The sequence below is a fragment of the Rhinichthys klamathensis genome, unplaced genomic scaffold, assembly GCF_029890125.1.
Source record: "Rhinichthys klamathensis goyatoka isolate OS25496 unplaced genomic scaffold, OSU_Roscu_1.1 h1tg000151l_1, whole genome shotgun sequence".
Taxonomy (NCBI): domain Eukaryota; kingdom Metazoa; phylum Chordata; class Actinopteri; order Cypriniformes; family Leuciscidae; genus Rhinichthys; species Rhinichthys klamathensis.
The window spans coordinates 297083-317194 of record NW_026606686.1 but is presented as its reverse complement, the minus strand read 5'-3'; the positions used below and the strand labels follow the sequence as shown (position 1 = coordinate 317194).

Below are 20112 nucleotides of genomic sequence, written 5' to 3'. Positions count from 1 at the left end.
ACGTAACTGTCGCTCCTGCAAATTCGCACTTAGCAAGATTCAGTGTAAGATGTGCTTGAGAAAGACGGACTAAAAGTAACCGTAAACGCTTAAGATGTTCTGACCATGTATCACTTACCACGATCGTATCATCCAAATAAACAGTCACGCCTTTCAGTCCCGCAATTACTCTATTCATCATTCTTTGAAACGTCGCCGGTGCGTTTCGAAGACCGAAGCTCATAACCCGGTAAGAAAATAATCCGTTAGGTGTTATAAACGAGGAAACTTCGCGCGCACGCTCTGTCAGCGGAATCTGCCAATAGCCTTTAAGTAAATCTAATTTTGTCACAAATTTCGCGGCACCGACCTGATCGACACAGTCCTCCATTCTCGGCAGAGGAAAAGAGTCTGGTCTTGTAACAGAATTCAGTTTCCTGTAATCTGTGCAAAAACGGAACGTACCATCAGATTTTTTTACCAGCAAACATGGCGAAGACCAGCTGGAAAATGAAGGCTCGGCTAATCCGTTATCCAGCAAATACTGGACTTCCTTTTCTAAAACCTCTCGTTTATTCAGTGGAACCCTGTAAAAACGCTGACGGACAGGAGCAGCCTCGCCCACCTCTATATCATGCTCCAACTGTGTCGTTTGGGTTGGAACATCCGAAAACAGCTCCGGGAACTCAGCAAGCAAACTAATCAATTCTCGACTTTGCGTCTTGTCTAAATGTTTAAGATTAGAAGACATATTTTTCAACGTTTCAGAATTCTTTAAACGACCCAGTAACATGCTGTCATCAGGAGACTCTAATTCGTCCACAGACATACCCATCATGTCCTGTGGAGCACCTGACTGAGGGGAGCTGTCCACTAGCACCACAGGCGCCACTGGCACTGAGACTGGTCGGTTTCGCTGATAATAAGGCTTAAGGAGATTTACGTGACAGACTTGGGATCTTTTCCTTCGGTCTGGCGTAAGAATCGTGTAATTATCCACGGTTGTACTATCTGCCACTGTACACCACCGATCAAACTGCACGGTCAACTCTCTTACGAACTCAACATTTGTTTCAATCACCTTTCGTTGTAAAGTACGGAACTTTTGCCGATAACTCTCTGGCACACGCTCATTAATTTTTAACACCGCCGCCTTAATGGCTTCATAATTCTGGCTGTCAACATCAGATAGCGTAGAATAGGCTTGTTGGGCTTTACCTGTTAAAACGCATTGAAGTAACATAGTGCGTTCAACATCACTCCACTTATACGCTACTGCGACTCGCTCAAATAGGAGAAAAAAAATCTCCACCTCAGCCTCATTAAACGGCGGTACTAATCGTAAATTATGAGCCACACTCAGTTTCGTCGAATCCGTATCAAAACCTCCCATTGGCTTACCTTCTTCGTGTAATTCTAGTCGACGCCTTTCAATCTGTAAACGCTGTTGCTCTACCTGTTGCCGGCTCTCCTCCAATTCCAACTCCAAACGTACCTTGTCACATTCCAAGCGACGCTTCTCACACTCAGTATCACGTTGTATCATCAACAACTCTTTCTGTTGCTCAAATGAAAGTGTGCTTAAAGCAGACAATGGAAGAGTAGTTGGAACAGGAGTACTTACGGCAGGCAACGCAGCTGACCCCGGTAATTTAGATTTTTTTCTCAAGATTTCAAGATCACACAACGCAGTCTCAATGATTAACTTAATTCCGTCCTTTGATCTTTTTTGATTATACGTTAGCTCGATTTTATAATGCGCAGCTAGCTCCAACAATTGCTCTTTGGTCATTTCCTCTAACAATTCCTCAGACGGAGTCTGAGAAAATGTTTCAATCAAATCGGTAGCCATAATTACCAATAATCACGCTCAATAAATATCAAATTTATTACTTTGACAAATCAGGGTTTATTTAAAGAAACTAAACCATCCAATTAAACTAGCTCAACCCTAGTCTTCAGTTGGCCCAAGACCGGGTATTTACACACTAAATCCCGCAAGTTTGGGAAGACGACCAATTGCAGAGTCGCCCCCCAAACCTCGGATGTGCCCCCGAGACAACTGCTCTAAGCCCCGAGCCAACCAAAAATAACAAACTAAAAAAAAAAACTACGTGCCCAAAGACACGCACTAAACCTACCCGGACGGTTTGTTCTTCAAATACCCCCAACAAATTATGTTCTAGAGCCTAACTAATTAATGGAGCGTTCCAATTTTTTCAATTCACAAATAGTCGGATAATATACAAATATTCAAACATCAATTCAAAATTATCCTACCTTTTACCCTCCTTCACAAACAACGTTCTTTTTTTTTTTTTCAAAATCATTCGCACGAATCCAAACACAAATTTAGTTCGACGAGCCCCCAATTGTTACGCCCTTACTAGGGAGCAACAATGAAGGAGGAAGAAACGTTTACGGCGGTTACCATACTCTCTTTATTTTACACTTTCTTCATGACAAAGACTGTCTCTCAAGCTCTCGCAATACGCCGCAACGCCGATCAACATCTCGGTCCTGGCCAGGGATCGATGTGACAGAATGGAACGCTCCATGAGGACGCCAAACAGGAAGCTTTTATTGACAGGCACACCTGTGCACCGGTGCACCCAATCCACCTGATTACTCCCTCAGCTCCGCAGCGCACCTGTAGGAGGAGCAACACACACCCAGACACGGCAAAACCACAATACAAAGTATACAGCCGTAACAGTCTCTCCCCTACAGAATCACTCACTGGTTAATTTCTCCTTTCTGCTCCATCATCCCCGTTTCTCTCTCTCTCTCTCTTTCTCTCTCTCTCTGCCTCTGCAGAAATCAATGGTCTCTCTCAATTAGAGGTCACAGAGCCGCTGCTGCAGTTACACTTTTCAATTACCAGGAGGATCCAGCGGCCCCAGAGCGCACACACACACACACGCACGCACACACACACACACACACACACACACACACACACACAATTATATTTTGCATAAAGAAAATTAAACTCATTTTTAGGGCCAGTAACAATTTTTGACATTATTTTGCAAATGACAATTTATTTAATGTAATGAAAAGTTTAATAAATATATACTACTATATACTCATTTATATGTTTAAAAATGTTAATTCTAATAATTAATTTTTATATGTGAGTTAAATATAAATACTCACACACACAATAGTGAAGTATTTACTGTCTTTCATTTTAATTGATAAACACCATTAACAATAAAATAAAACAAAAAACAAAGAAAATTACAGTAATGCATGTAATTTTCATGTAAATAATGCAAAAAAAAATCCTACTGTTCCAACAAGAGTAATTTTATTTATGCACAATATATATTTTTTTATATATATATTAATATTTCTTTTCATTTTGAAAACGGACTAAAGCAGGTTTACTTGATTATCCAGACATAATTTAATAAAAAAGTATCAAATATGTTCATCTCTCAAACATCCTTGTATTACATTGCATTATATATTTTAAAACTACAGAGATTTGATCATAAAACAAAGCATTTCAATATCATCTTATACTGTATATAAATAGCTATAAAAGTCTGATGTATTAAATATGATATTCAACAAAGAACACACGCACATTTTTTTGTTTTTTTTAGATTCTTTATATTATGTTTGAATGTTTCATTGATTTTTCTGATTATTATGTCATGACATATGACTTAAGCATTATATTCAACTACATTCAGTCACATGATGCTTTAATGGTGTTTTCAGCTCAATATCTCGCAATCATACAGGTTTAAACCACATGAATGAATGCACTCCTGAATGGTCCTAATGAGAGGTCAGGGTTTCTGGCTGGCGAAGAAGGCCTTGGTCTGCCCACAGGTGGGGTTCACACACAGCGGACAGCGGAGGGTCAGCTGACGGGAACACGACTCGTTGGACTTAAGATGAGACTGAACCAGATCAGCCAACGCCTGAGAGAACCAGAGAGACCACCAGTGCTTACATGCTTGTATTGTGACAAAACCTAGTGAGACCACTACATAGGGGGCACTGCATAGGGGGCACTGCATAGGGGGCACTGCATAGGGGGCACTGCATAGGGGGCACTGCATAGGGGGCACTGCATAGGGGGAACTGAATAGGGGGCACTGCATAGGGGGCACTGCATAGGGGGCACTGCATAGGGAGCACTGCATAGGGAGCACTGCATAGACTGCACTACATAGGGAGCACTGCATAGGGAGCACTGCATAGGGAGCACTGCATAGGGAGCACTGCATAGACTGCACTACATAGGGAGCACTACATAGACTGCACTACATAGGGAGCACTACATAGACAATGAATAAAATAAAAAAATAAAAATTTCAAAAGCTTGGGGTCGGCAAGATTTTTAGGTGTCTTAATAAAAAAATTAATCTTAATAAATTGAAATATTATTAAAATGTAAAACATCTGTTTTCTATGTGAATACTGTATATAGTAAAGTGTAATTTATTCCTGTGATCAAAGCTGAATTTTCAGCATCAGTCTTCAGTGTCACATGATCCTTCACAAAACACTCTAATATGATGATCTGATGCTCAAGAAACATTTATGATTATTAGCAATGTTGAAAACACTTCATATTTTTGTGTAAACTGTGATACATTTTATTTTACAGGATTCTTTGATGAACAGAAAATTGTAAAGAACAGCATTTATTTGAAACAGAACATTTTGGAACATCATAAATGTCTTTACTGTCACTTTTGATCCGCTTTATGCATCCTTGATGAATAAAAGTATTGATTTCTTAAAAAACAATCTTACTGACCCACACACACACACACACTTGCTTGTGTGTGTGTGTATGTATATATATATATATATATATATATATTCAATTTAACCATCAAAACCGTGTATGTGGGTAGATATTGATATTATATGAAATGATGATGTTATTGCTGCTGTCGAGACTCACCCTGAAGAACAGAGGATTTCCATTGAGAGATTCTGCTCGTCTGATGTTCTCCACTCCACACTGAAAACACACACACACACACACACACACGTCAACATTTAAGCCAATAATATTGCATACAATATTCAATAATACTGCATACAATATTATTGGATCATAACTGTCCATATACATAAACAGACTTTTGAATGAAAATGTAATAATGACTTTTTTCTGATGACATATTCAAGGTCGTGTGGATGGACAAAATTATCTTATGCTTTTGTGTTACTTTTTGATTCATTGCTATTCTATAATAGGTTGTTAATGCTTTGAATACATTTTTTTTAATAGTTTTTTTGTTTTCAATTTAATTTTAAAGTTTAAGTAATTTTATTATTATTTATTTCTTTATTTTTTAAATATTTATATATATTTGTAATATTTAGTTTAAAGTAATTCACCAAATTTTGCCTTGGCAACTAGCTGAAATATAACAAGTTTAAGTTTATTTGATTTGGTTTCAGTAATTAATGAGTAATGAAAATGATTTCTTATAGTTTGTGTTAACGATAATAAGCCGGGTGACGTTATTGCTCAAATATGCACACAAATCCCCAGTTTACGCGCCATATTAACCAATAACATCACAATCTACAGTTACATATTATTTTAAGGTGTCCTTGTTACAGTGTTCTATACACAACCTTTCAAGAATTTGATGTTTTTAAAAGAGTCACTTCTGCTCACCAAAGCTGCATTTATTTGATCAAAAATACAAAAAACTGTAATATTGTTAATTATTATGACAATTTAAAATAACTTTTCTATTTGAATCTATTTTAAGATGTAATTTATTCCTGTGATCAAAGCTGAATGTTCAGCATCATTACTCCAGTCTTCAGTGTCACATGATCCTTCAGAAATCACTCTAATATGATGATCTGATGCTCATTAACATTTATGATTATTATCAGTATTAAAAACAGTTCATATTTCTGTGGAAACTGTGATACATTTTATTTTACAGGATTCTTTGATGAATAGAAAGTTCAAAAGAACAGCATTTATCTGAAATAGAATCTTTGTAACATTATAAATGTCTTCACAGTCACTTTTGATTTAATTTTAATGCATCCTTGATGAATAAAAGTTAATTGAAATAAAACTTACTAACATGTACTATAGGGTTCGGGTTTGCTTTAGTGTTAGTTGCATGTAGTTATGCATAATTTACTGTTATTACTACAGTAAGTACATGTGATATATGTAACAAGCACAGATCCAGAAGATCAGACCGGATATATATATAATATAATTCTAAATGTATATAATATAACAAAACTTATATACATAATATTTTATCCACATTATTATATAAAATGTATTATTAATATAATAATGATAAGAATATTATTAATATCAAGTATAAATTACTATTAATAATAATATAAATAGTATTAATCTAAATGTATATAATATAACAATAATTATATACATAGTATTTATATAATAATATGTAATATATTATTATGGAAGTATAAAATCATATTACTTTAAATGTTTATAACTATTACTATTAATAACAATATAAATGGTATTACTATAATTCATTTAACAATGATGATTAACATAATATAAATATTATTTTTAATAATAATATTATAATGCAAGTATAAATAACATTACACACACACACAGGCATATGTGGTTTATGAGGTCAATGTGAATTTTTAGTGGTTTAAGGGGACGCACCTTTCCCAACATCCCAACACCTTTCACACACACACACACACACACACACACACACACACACACACACACACACACACACACACACACACACACACACACACACACACACACACACACACACACACACACACACACACACACACACACACACACACACACACACACACCTCTTCTCCGAGGATCTGTGAGTACTCGATGTCGAGCTCGTGCAGTGTTTCGATGTGGTCGCTGGTGAAAGCAATGGGAACCAGCAGGAGATTCTTCTTCCCGCGCTCACACAGGCCTTTGATGACATCATCAGTCTGCGGCCCCAGCCACGGCATCGGCCCCACCTACAGGAGCCCAGCAGGGACACAATTCACCATCACACACACAGCCCTACAGGAGCCCAGCAGGGACACAATTCACCATCACACACACAGCCCTACAGGAGCCCAGCAGGGACACAATTCACCATCACACACACAGCCCTACAGGAGTCCAGCAGGGACACAATTCACCATCACACACACAGCCCTACAGGAGCCCAGCAGGGACACAATTCACCATCACACACACAGCCCTACAGGAGTCCAGCAGGGACACAATTCACCATCACACGCACACAAAAAATCGTGCTTTTGTAAATCATAATTATGACATAAAAGTACAATTATGACATACCCAAGTCGAAATTATAACATACTAAGAAGAAATATGATTTAAAAAGACAGACTTAAGTCAATTTCGACTTTATCTCAATAATTTATGTCATAATTATAATATAAAAGGTCAAAATAGTAGTATGTCATAAATCAGATTTACCAAAGCTAGATGTGGCAGAACTGGGCTTCAATACTCTAGTGCAGTTCCAGCAAATGAGCACTAGATGCCTCTCTTTATCAGCCGGTCTACAACTACAGTTCAAAATCATTACAAGAAAAAACACCAGGGGTGTAAAAAGTCCTCAAATATTATACTTAACAGTACAGCCACTGAGGGAAAACTTTACTCAATTAAAAGTATCTTATTATAAAAGAAACTTATTTTCACGTAACTGCCAAAAACATACTCGAGTGAAAACTACTAAAATTCTTTTATCATTCTAAATCATCTTCATGCAAAGTTAATTAAATTGCATAAATGATTTTGTCAGACAGACATACAGAGGTTTGGGTTAAAGGGGGAAAACTAAAAATGATAAAGATAATAATAACGAGACTTTTTCAAGGCGAAAAATAAAATTGTAGGGAGTACAGAAACACAATCAAGTAAAAATACAAGTAGTCAATTTAACTTGCACTAGAGTAAAGTACAGATCGCACAAAATAATACTAAAAAATACTCTTTACAATCAATCATTACGTGAGTTAAATAACATCTGGATGTGTGTCTCATTATTAGGTCATTTTACATTTTTAATTTTCTTTTAGTCTCTGAAATGAGATGCAGAAAAGCCAATTTAATCAGTTATGTTTCCAGCCACCTATTGATATGCAGATTTTGGGATATCGCATAAAAAAAAATTAAACGCCAAGATGTGCATAAATCCTAAAATTGCTCATAAAAACATATGCGCTAAATTGAAGTGGATACAATTTTTATCGGCTAAAAAAAGATGCACATAAACTACAATGGAAACACATTTGATGAATAAATCCCTCGATGCGCAAGTAAATGTGAGGCTGTGATTGGATAACTGGAGTAACCAGCGGACCAATCACATCGCAGCATCTCAAATGTTGGTTTGGTGTTTCTGAAAGTCAAAGTGTGTGATCAGAATGATTTGGTGTAATTCCCTCCAGAAGCGTCTCACACACACGAGTGTGTTCACAAACACCAGCATCCGAACGCCAGAGAACATGACAGCGTTTACTGTGTTTCGTCTGACGCTCTGAGACACTCGTTTATGATGGAGGGAAAACAGCCCGAGTGCAGAAACGCACAGTTTATTACTGATATTTTGTGCCAATTTCCCAGGAAGGGACAATTTTGTTCTCTTGAACACATGGGGTGGGAACGAGGCTTTATTCACAAATGTTAAATTCGCAGTTTTGGATGGAAACACAGCTATTGACACGTGACTTTAAGAAGCAATCCTGACCCTTGACTGCCAGACGAGTCTGTACGGGTTACAGTGGCCTAATCGCTCCATCACCCTCTGAACTGTAGCGCCAACCTCCTGTGGGTACGGGTCCCCCCTGTTCACCACCTAAACACACACACACACACACACTTCATTACTTTTCATTGTAAACATCTAACCAGCACGTCAGCCATTGTGTGTGACTCACTGAGAGCGGCAGAGAGTGAGCCGAGAACAGAATCACCACATCGTCTCTCTTCTCTGGAGGAAACTTCTCCAGCTCGTTACGAATGTGATCAGCAAAACACTGGAAGAAAACAGAAATCATCTTTAATTGCAGCAAGAGATGTGACGTAATAATGATGATGACAGGGAAAGAGCAGCAAACAACTATAGGATGACAGCAAGAGTGTATTCAGATGAATTATTAAATATAAATATGTTATTTTATTAATCATTTATAAGGACATTTGTGCATCCCAAAGCATCTTCAAAAGTTCAAATTTTTTACATTTTGTCAATTCAAATTTTTAATATTAATATTATTATATATAAAAAATATTAATACAATAATACATATTTATATTGAATAAGGCAAATGTGCATCCCAAAGTGTCTTCAAAAGTTCTGAATTTTTACATTTAGTCAATATAATATTTATTTATATATACCATATATAATTAAAAAAATATTATTAATAAAATAATACATATTTATATTGAATAAGGCAAATGTGCATCCCAAAGTGTCTTCAAAAGTTCTGAATTTTTACATTTAGTCAATATAATATTTATTTATATATACCATATATAATTAAAAAATATATTATTAATACAATAATACATATTTATATTGAATAAGGCAAATGTGCATCCAAAGTGTCTTCAAAAGTAAAAAAAACAACTAAAAACATTTTGTCAATTCAAATGCATTGGACAAATCAACTGGATAAACTCATTAAATTAATTTTAGTTTATTAAACTCAAACAGATTGTTTAACAGTGTGATCGTGTGTTACCTCAATCAGCAGAGGGTGTGTCGGCCACCTGTCAATCACACTCCAGCGCATCTTTGGCCTGTCCGCGCGGTTATTGTAGTATCTGTATATAGCGTTCAGACTGCTGCCTGATCACACACAATCACAGATTACACTTCAGAAAGATGATTTTACAAACATATGTAGCAATTACAAGCCCTAAAGAGCAGACTTACTAACGGCTTGAGCCAGAGCAAACGCTCTTCAGGCGTTAAAAACTACTAGGATTTACTGAAGAAACGCAGTGAAAAATTAGTAATGGACAGTTATTTTTGCGGCCTAACTTATTGCACATGCATTTGTAGGAAATTTATTTTTCAGATGCAAAATTTATGGGAGGAGAGTATTTAAAGGGATACTCCACCGTTTTTTCATATTAAACTATGTTATTCTCTTATCTAAGACGAGTTGATACATACCTCTCTCGTCTCAGTGCGTGCACTGAATCGCTCTGTCGGGCGGAGAACTTTGAGAGCAGTTAGCTTAGACCCATTCATTGTATATGGGCCAAACAGAGATGAAGTTAGAAGCGACCAAACACATCCACGTTTTCTCTATTTAAATATAGTTACACGAGTAGTTACACGACCAAGTATGGTGACACTAAATAAAATGTGGCGCTTTTTATAAGCGGGTAAAATGGATAACTATAATGTATGGCGGAATAGCACTTATTGGGAGCACTTCGAATCGGCGCTGTAATATCTTCACTCGTGAAAAGTCTCTCCCCCTCTCCCTCTCCCTCTCCCTGTCATTTCCGTCAATAGAACCAACGTGACCTGCACGCCTGCAGTAGCAGTAGTTTTTTGTGCAGAGTTGACGAAGTATCAGGGAGAGGGAGAGGGGGGAGAGGACTTTTCACGAGTGAAGATATTACAGCGCCGATTCGAAGTGCTCCCAATAAGTGCTATAACTTCATCTCTGTTTGGCCCATATACAATGAATGGGTCTAAGCTAACTGCTCTCAAAGTTCTCCGCCCGACAGAGCGATTCAGTGCACGCACTGAGACGAGAGAGGTATGCATCAACTCGTCTTAGATAAGAGAATAACATAGTTTAATATGAAAAAACGGTGGAGTATCCCTTTAAAGAGGCCATTATGCCCTTTTACAAAGTCTTGATTGTGTTTTAGTCTCTACTAGAACCGGTTTTCCCGCTTGAATGTTGATTATTTTCCTCATATTCTCCATTGTTGCGGCTCCTCTCTTCCCAGTCTGTCAGTAAAGCTCTGTTTACTTCCTGTCTCTATGAAGCCCCTCCTTCTGAAAAGCACACTGTGCTCTGATTGGTCGGCTGGATCAGTGTGCTGTGATTGGTCGAGCGCTTCGAGTGTGTTTGGGAAATGTCCCGCCCCTTACCATAACCACCAGTTTAACACACTACTAACTAACTCAAACAGGCCCCGCCCCTTTATTCTGCGTATGAATTATTATAATGAGGAATATTGTGACGTGTTCGTTCCCAGAAGAAACTCAAGACTACAATGGAGGCGTTTCAGGAGTTCAACACTGAAACACTGATAATGATATACAGAAGAACTCCCGCTGGAGGGACTTTGTGTCTTTTTTATTATTACCATGTCCACACAGACGATTGGCTCTCTCTTTCCTCCCTCATCATGAGTGGACACGCCCCCTATTGCTGATTGGCTCTCTCTTTCTCTCATCATGAGTGGACACGCCCCCTACTGCTGATTGGCTCTCTCTTTCCTCCCTCATCATGAGTGGACACGCCCCCTACTGCTGATTGGCTCCCTCTTTCCTCCCTCATCATGAGTGGACACGCCCCCTAATGCTAAATAGCTCACTCTCTCTCCTCCCCCATCATGAGTGGACACGCCCCCTACTGCTGATTGGCTCTCTCTTTCCTCCCTCATCATGAATGGACACGCCCCCTACTGCTGATTGGCTCTCTCTTTCCTCCCTCATCATGAATGGACACGCCCCCTACTGCTGATTGGCTACAAGTGTTCTGTACTCCTCGGTCCGATCCACTTTCAACAGAGTTTCTCAGAAATCGCTTACTGCACCTTTAATTTGCGCATTGTCAGTGGATCAGCCGCAGAACTTTCCCCTCCCATCGATGCTTTTATGGGATTGCTAATTTGCCGTGTTTGATAAATCTATCCCTAACTCTGTTAAAGGCTCTTGAAGGGTAAAACAGTGGTGTATGCGAGCGCACCTGTGGTAGAACAGCTGTATTGTGGGTATTGTGTAAAGGCCACGGCTCTCTCCACTCCATCCTTCTCCATCTGCTCGATGGCTTGCTCAGTCAGAGGATTCACGTACCGGAAACCGATGTAAAACTTGTGTGGAGCTACACAAACACACAGAGACAAATGATTAACATTGATTATCACTGGCACATTTCATCACACACATTAATTATCAATGGCACATTTCATCTTATACTACATCTTTAGTTCGTCAGGGTCATTTAAGGTACACTTTTTATTTTTTTACTTTGTTGATTTTTGTTCAACAAAGATCAATCTACTTTTTTGACTACTAGTTGCTTAGTTTCCTCTGCAGTTTTTATTCTATTATAATTTACCTTTATTTTGCACCAGTTTTATTAATATTTTGAAATAATATTTTTATTTTTCATACTAATTTTAGTTACATTTTTAGTAATTTCACTGTGCTTTGTCATTTTATTATTATCTTTTTATTAAATATTGCTATTTATATTCATTTATTTAAGTTTTAGATAGATTTAGTTATTTATTTCCAGTTAATTTTATTCCAGTTTAAGCAATATTTCAAATTTTCGTTTAGTTTAAGTTTTTCAACTAATATTTATATATTATTTAATTTCAGCTTTATTTCAATTACCAGAAATGTTTTAATAGTTTTAGTTAACGATAATAATCATGTTTTGCAGTGCACAATACATTTTTTTATCTCTTTTGTTGATATTAGCTGATTTTTTCAATATTTTACTATAAATTGAGAGTTAATTTATCAGTTAATATTATTTGTTCATTCATTTGTTTATTTAATAACTCAACACATGATTTGGAAATTCAAGCATTTTGTTGTAAATATTTCATATTTCATGCTCAGAACCAAATCATAACAGTTACTGGCACATTAAGTTTTATTATTATTTGGAAGATTAATTAGCTGATTAGCAGATTAATTAATCAGCTGCTTTTGCTTATTTTTAATTATTATTTTATTTAGTTATTTCTTATTTGTATTGTTGATATGACCAGACTGATTTATTGTCCTTATTTATACAGGTATTTTACTGTACATTGAGAGTAATTTATTAGTTTGCTTGAACACATGATGTTTTGGGATGACATTACAGAATATTGTTGGAAATATTTCATAAGCAGGTTACTGTGGATCATAACTACATCATAAGAAAAACTGCTAACCTTATGAAAAGAGGAATATGGCGCTTTTCAAGTAGGAAGTCCCACTGAAGTCATTCATGAGTTTATCAGAGGTGTGTGTGTGTGTGTGTGAGACACTCCTCTGAGGTTCATCTATCATTCACTCACACACTCTTATCAGCACTAAACACTGACTGCATATCTTTTCCACAAAGACGACAGTTTGTCAGTTTGTCTCTGATAATTTTATGATCCGTTACAAAAGGCACTCGACACCGTCAGACTGTCTCAATGCAAAGTTTGGCAGCATCAGAATTTGAATGTTGCTTTGATATTTTCAATATTTCATATGCCACAGACACAAATAGAAGCTATATGTTTTCATTTATAAAGACCATTCATTCTGTCAAAAAATAATATTGTGTATAATACAAATATTTCTATTAGACTTTAAAAATAAAGGTTGTTTATTGGTGTTGATGAAGAACACCCTTAGAATCCTTCAACTGCACAAAAGGTTCTTTTTATCAGATTATTCAAATGTTCTTAGAACTAAGAGAAATGGTTCTTGGCATCGCTGTGAAAATTCCATTTCGGAATCTTTATGTTTAAGAGTGCATTACATTTTTTATACCGACTATATGACTGTACTGTTAGATTTATTATTTTATTTATGTAAATGTAACTTTTTTAACTTAATTTTTTTTATGTAAAATCGAATACCTGTTATTCATTTCAATAAATGTAGTTAATTATTTATTTGAATACTTGCTTTTTTGCACAATTCATTTTTTTTATCTCTTTTGTTGATATTAGCTGATTTTTTATTTTTTTATTATTATTATTTCAATATTTTAGTTAATTTTATCAGTTAATAATTTATCAGTTAATAGTATTTGTTCATTCATTTGTTTATTTAATAACTCAACACATGATTTGGAAATTCAAGCATTTTGTGGTAAATATTTCATATTTCATGCTCAGAACCAAATCATAACACAGTTACTGGGACATTAAGTTTTATTATTATTATTTAGAAGATTAATTAGCTGATTAATTAATCAGCTGCTTTTATTTATTTATAATTATTATTTTATTTATTATTTTTATTGTTGATATGACCAGACTGATTTATTGTCCTTATTTATACAGTTATTTTACTGTACATTGAGAGTAATTTTTTAGTTTACTTGAACACATGATGTTTTGGGATATACATATACATTTAATTTAATCTTTATTTTCTTCAGATATTTTAAAGGGAGTTCACCCAAAAATGAAAATTATCTCATCATTTACTCATCTTTTACTTTCCTCTTTCAGCCGAACATATAAAATTAAATAATATATTGGCTCTTCCCAGCTTTGTAAAAGCTCCAAAAAGTGCATTTATCCGTCATAGAATCCATCCATACGACTACAGTGGGTTAATAAAGGCCTTCTAAAGCAAAGCCATGGGTTCCTGCACGAAAAATATCCATATTTAAAACTTTCTGAACTATAATCACTGGCTTTCAGCAACAGCCGTTTCAGAAGGGCTTTATTAACCCAATGGAGTCGCATGGATTACTTTTATGATGGATGGATGTGCTTTTTAGAGGTTCAAATGAAGTCATATACACATAGGAAGGTGAGCAAATCATGGGATAATTTTGGTTTCACTTTAAGAGCCCAGGTATATTAGATTGCAGCTGCATGTGTTCAGAGGTTTAAGCGTGCGCGCTCACCAGCGGCGGCCTTAAGCATCTGGGGCCCCGTTTCAATAACTAATATGGGGCCCCACATAAAACATAAACATAATAGAGCAGAAAAAGCATGGATTCCTGTTGGTTTGCATCAATGGTATATTATTTTATCACGTGCACTTTCAGCTTCATGAACAGGCAGCTCAACATAGAAATAATCCAACCTTATTTGATTAAAACTATATACAATTATACAGCGTTTTACGTTGGAATAAGCCTCGCCCAACTTCACTTTTGGTAGACTGAATAAATCTTTTCTTTTGTTGTCCGATATCTCTCGTTTTTCAGCGCCACTGGCATATGTTTCATTTCCTCTTAAAATTATTTTTCTGCTCAAAATAACATTTTGACCTAACGGCAAAAAAGGAAAAGGTGTAAATACATAAACTACCGTTTTTATACTTCAGATCGCTTAAGCCGTGCGCGGGGGCGGTAAACGTCGCCATGGTAACCGCGAGTTCGACCAATCAGAGACGTCAGTGTTGCTTAGAATTGTGGGTAGTGTAGTATTTCTCCAGAAGATCGCGAATAACAAGGTTGATTTCGTAGCTTGTGGCTTTTATAGGAGCAGAAACATTCGTTTCACAACCTCGTGGTCAATCTACCTTGGATGGTTTAGACATTATGGCTGAAAATCAATATCCTACGGAGAAAATGAATGGGATTTTGCTGGTCTGTTGTTTCAGTTGAAACGGGTGAAACATCGTCAGTCTCTCACCCGTCTCCGGACACATCTCGTCCAGGAGCTTGACCATGCCTTCGCCCTGCATGATGGTCCAGGCTTTGATAGGAGAGCCTCCCCCGATCTTGCTGTACTGCTCCTGGATCTTCGGTGTGCGACGCTTGGCAATGAAAGGGCCGAGTTTACTGAGACACACGGGAAACACACACATCTGAGAAGGTCTGAGAGACGTAACACTGATTTGTGTGTGATTGATATTAATTCTTACTTTTGCACGGGGAGTTTCATGAGGTCTGTGTCCATGAAGAGCCGTAAGAGGAAGTCATGCACGTCTTCCAGTTTCTCCGGGCCGCCCATGTTTAACATCAGAATCCCTGTTTTGGGTTTTCTGCAGATGAAATGAATGTTTGAGTCGATTTTTTAGAAAGCATTGCGAGTTACCAACATAGCTAAATGATTTGGCATTTCCTGAAACCGTAGTTTTAACGAACAGCATTGTGGTTGTAACTAGTTTAGTTTAAGACAGTTAGTTTAGTTTTAGCACAGACAAGTTGAGATAAAAAAGTAGCAATAAAACAAATAACAAAAGTACACAACAATACATTCACACAAAATAAAACCGTATACAGCAGTTATAGGCCATTTTAAAGCCCCCCTGTGGTGAAAATCCAGTTTTTAATGTTGTTTATGTGTGTCTGTGGTGTTTTTAATACGCTTTAAGACAAGCCATGTGTAAATCATAAGTCGACAGCATTGCTGAGTATTTCCTCCTTAAAACTGCAGTGAACCAAAGACAGTCTCAAAAACACGGTTTGAAATCGCTGGTGTTTCTGACGTCACAAACGACCTTGTAACCAATCAGATCAACGTGTGATCGTCAACCAGTGGATCTCTGAGTGAGTGGAGGCGGGGCTCATTTGCATATTCATAGAACCACGCATACTAAATGAGGCAAGGGTGTCGAGTTACATTCAAGATATTTTAAGGCATAAAGATTTTTTTCAAAGAAAAAAAATGTTTAAATATGTAATTTTGGTGATCAAAGATGAGTTTTAAGGGATAATTAAACTTTAAAAAGATTTAAAAAGCCTGTAGAGGCAGATCTTAAGGACAAAGGCACAAAATTCATGATCCTCTTAAGTTTTAAGCAATTCTCAATTTAACTTAAGTTATACTCAATGAGACTCCAGTCCAAACTAGCCAAAACAGGAGTAATACTTTGTTTAGTCCCTTCTTAAAGGGGTCATATAATGGTACATGCACTTTTACAAGTTGATTGTACTGAAATGTGTGTTGGCAGTGCCTGTACACAACCATCATATAATGATAAAAATCCATCCAGTGTTTTTGTTTTAATCTCCTTATATGTTTTCCCCTGCCTCAAATTGAGCCGTTCGTTTTTGTGACGTCAATAAAACGGACGCCCCTCCCGCGATTGTTGATTGACAGCAGTGATTCAACACAGACCCGCCCTCGCTCGTGAGAGCTGTCAATCATAGTCTGCGCGGACCGGCGCGGTCATTGTTGATATGCTGGAGCACTGTCTATGAGCAGAATGGCGTCTAAGCGATTGTGGTGTTCTGTTCTTGGGTGTAATAACGAACACAGTCATTTTAATGTTCCTAAATCCGAACCGCTGAAGACGCAGTGGCTGAGTTTGTTTTCGAAGGGAATATTCCCCACGAGCAACGTCAATGCTCTCATGTTTGCCGAATCATTTCTCACCAGACTGCTTTATAAACGAGGGTCAGTATAAAGCTGGTTTTGCTGAGAAGCTGCTCCTGAATAAAGGATCGGAACCTATTCGTGTTCCTGCTGAACCTTCAGAAGAACTAAAGTGAGTGTAACGTTTTATTAATCTTTATATTAATATTTATATAATCTTTGCAAATCGCCAGCTGCACGCTTCACGATGAATGCGTCTAAGGTTTACACTCAGGGTACATTACAGCATGTTTTCTATGTACAACGTTCTCAATATAATTCATAATCCCCCGTTTATACTGAACAACGCGTTATGGTTATTGTGTTATTGTGTTACAAACGGTGTATGCGCAGAACAGAGAGGCGGAGTGAGCAAAGCTCATTATCATTTAAAGGCATATGCACTGAAACGGCGTGCTGAAAACAGAGCTGTTTTTGACCAGGTAAAATAAGTGTTTTCTTACAATACTAATGATAATTTTTAATTTAAGTATATTACAAACTTTTAATTTAGACCCTAAAGAATCATATTAGCTTGTACAAAAATGGCATTATATGACCCCTTTAAAGTCTGGGTGCAGAATTTGGACAAACTGGAGGCGAAATAAACAAGATTAAACAACCCCTAAAGTTTATTTGTTTATCAAATACAAGTGCCGGGTTAAAAATGGCTCCCAAATTTTTGTTCGGTATTTGTTAGCACTTCAGTCTTGGAGTCATTTAATCAATAAAGTTCTCCGCCATCCGACTTTTAACAAACAATCAAACAATGACTGGAGAGATAATGTCCTTCTCATCTGGTTTTATTAGAAGATAAAGCTGTGTGTCGTCTGCATAACAATGATATAAAATCTGATGCAACATATGAAAAATATTGGCTAATGGAGGGAGAACAAAACCGGGCCTAAGACGGAGCCCTGTGGCACACAACGACTTTAGATATACACAAACGGTGTGCTCGTATTAATATGAATGGGAGAAAGAGCAACGTGCAATATCACAGAATAAGCCCCGCCTTCTAGATAAAAGAGCCAATGGGCAATTGGTAAAGCTCAGATTTCATTGGTGATTTCAAATGTAAGCTTGGTGAACAGCTTTGGAGAATTTCCTCATTCAAAGAGACACTTGCATGACTGAAAGTGAGGCGAACATACTGTTTAAAAGCATAATAATAGAACTAGTGTTTGTGTGAGTTTTGTTATTGAGCATGTGTGATCATGTGATTTCCCAGCAGGCCTTGAGGCGCACAGGAGGAGGAGAGTGTTTAATTGTACCTGTTCTCTTGAGTCTCTGGAGTGGGTGAGGTGGCGAACGCAGCGGCCGTCGACTGTCGTCTGAGAAACACACTCGTGCACTGACTCACGGTGGGACTGCACCTGACCACTGACACACACACACACACAACATTGTTAACACCACGCCTTGTTAAAAACCTGTATGATATCAAAAATACATTGAGTCTGTATTTCATTTGATTCATTTTATAGTTAATTTAAAATAATAAACCCAGCATTGATAATCTTTTTTAGTGTGAAAGGTCATACTTTTATTTTTTTATTACGAAGACTCCAAACTGCATAAATAAATACATAAATAACATGAAAATAAATAAAGGAATATATGACTTGATAAAACCATACAGTGAATTTTTTAATTATATTATATTTAGGCCTTTTTCTTTTTTGCATTTATTTTTTTAAACAACAAATGCACATGAAACATTGTTTTACAGATTAAATTAAATAATAAAAATATATATTTTGCATTTTGATATAATTTTCAATGCCAATTAAGCAAAAATTTATTTAATTTCATTACTTATTTTATACATAAATTATGCATTAATGTACTGTTAAGGCATTATACATATCTATATTGCATTCTGCCTTTATATGTTTTTTAAGTCTTATTTCTTGCATTTTTTATTTTTAAATATTAGATTATATAATTTTAACAGCATATCAAGATCAGTACATATAATATTACATATTATTTGGTCTATATTCTTCCAGACTGAACATAATTCCAGTGGCATGTTATGATATGATAATAAATAGAAATACATAAAAGCATATAATAATGTCTCGTGTGAGAGCGCTGCAGTAGCGCCGCGCGGCCGCTGGGAGTCGCTGATGGCGCAGTTACGCAAGTTGTAAAAGCATGTGTTGTGTAACATGATGTTTAACGCCACGGAAACTTTAACTCCCGCTTTTGGTTGACGACTCGCTCATGTAAACTTCGCGCACTCATTTTGAAAACAGCAAATGAAAACATCTGTGCGAATATTTAGCGAAGAGGTTAAAAAGTGCAGAAAGAAACCAGAGCAAAGTCATCGAGACACTTTAACCTTCATGAACAGCGCTGGCATAAACAGAGCTCATTTCAGCCCTCATACTGCTCATGTGTGTAATCACAATTATTATTGCATAATCATCTCAATGAATGAATGTCATGTGTGTATTTAGATTCATAAACACACTTACGCTGTATCAGCCGGCACGCGCCTCCCAAAACCGCCATTATTTACCGCTCGGATATAAAATCTCCTCGTATTCCAGCGGCGGAAGACAAAGAAAAGCTTGAACTGAAGACTTAAAGCGCTTGCTTGTCTCTCTAAAGCAATGAAATTCCGATATAGAGCTGCTGATCGGTGTCAGTGTTATCACGGCGTGATGACGTATGCCACTGGCCCCGCCCCCACGTACCGACACACCCTCCCGCATACGTCATCACGCCAGGACAGGAGCGACGTGGGGTTTCTGTGTAAAATTAGCTTATTGCTTCATTTGCGCGAATCAAACAGCACAAAAAACACACTTTGACAATCCACACAAGCATATTATAATAGTACATATATATATATATATTTTTTTTTTATTTTATTTATATAA

At 36.8% G+C, this 20112-nt stretch overlaps 1 protein-coding gene across 1 annotated transcript; it reads right to left on the bottom strand.

Moving 5' to 3' along the window:
* Positions 1 to 3497: 3497 nt before the first annotated feature.
* Positions 3498 to 19910, bottom strand: fech (ferrochelatase). Its single transcript, XM_056258422.1, has 11 exons — positions 19705 to 19910; positions 18496 to 18604; positions 15786 to 15905; positions 15554 to 15702; positions 11929 to 12063; positions 9730 to 9836; positions 8920 to 9018; positions 8730 to 8837; positions 6814 to 6978; positions 4913 to 4972; positions 3498 to 3917 (listed from the first exon to the last, which is right to left on the bottom strand). The coding sequence occupies exons 1-11, from the start codon at positions 19739 to 19741 to the stop codon at positions 3783 to 3785; spliced, it is 1224 nt and encodes a 407-aa protein (XP_056114397.1). The 5' UTR covers positions 19742 to 19910; the 3' UTR covers positions 3498 to 3782.
* Positions 19911 to 20112: the final 202 nt, after the last annotated feature.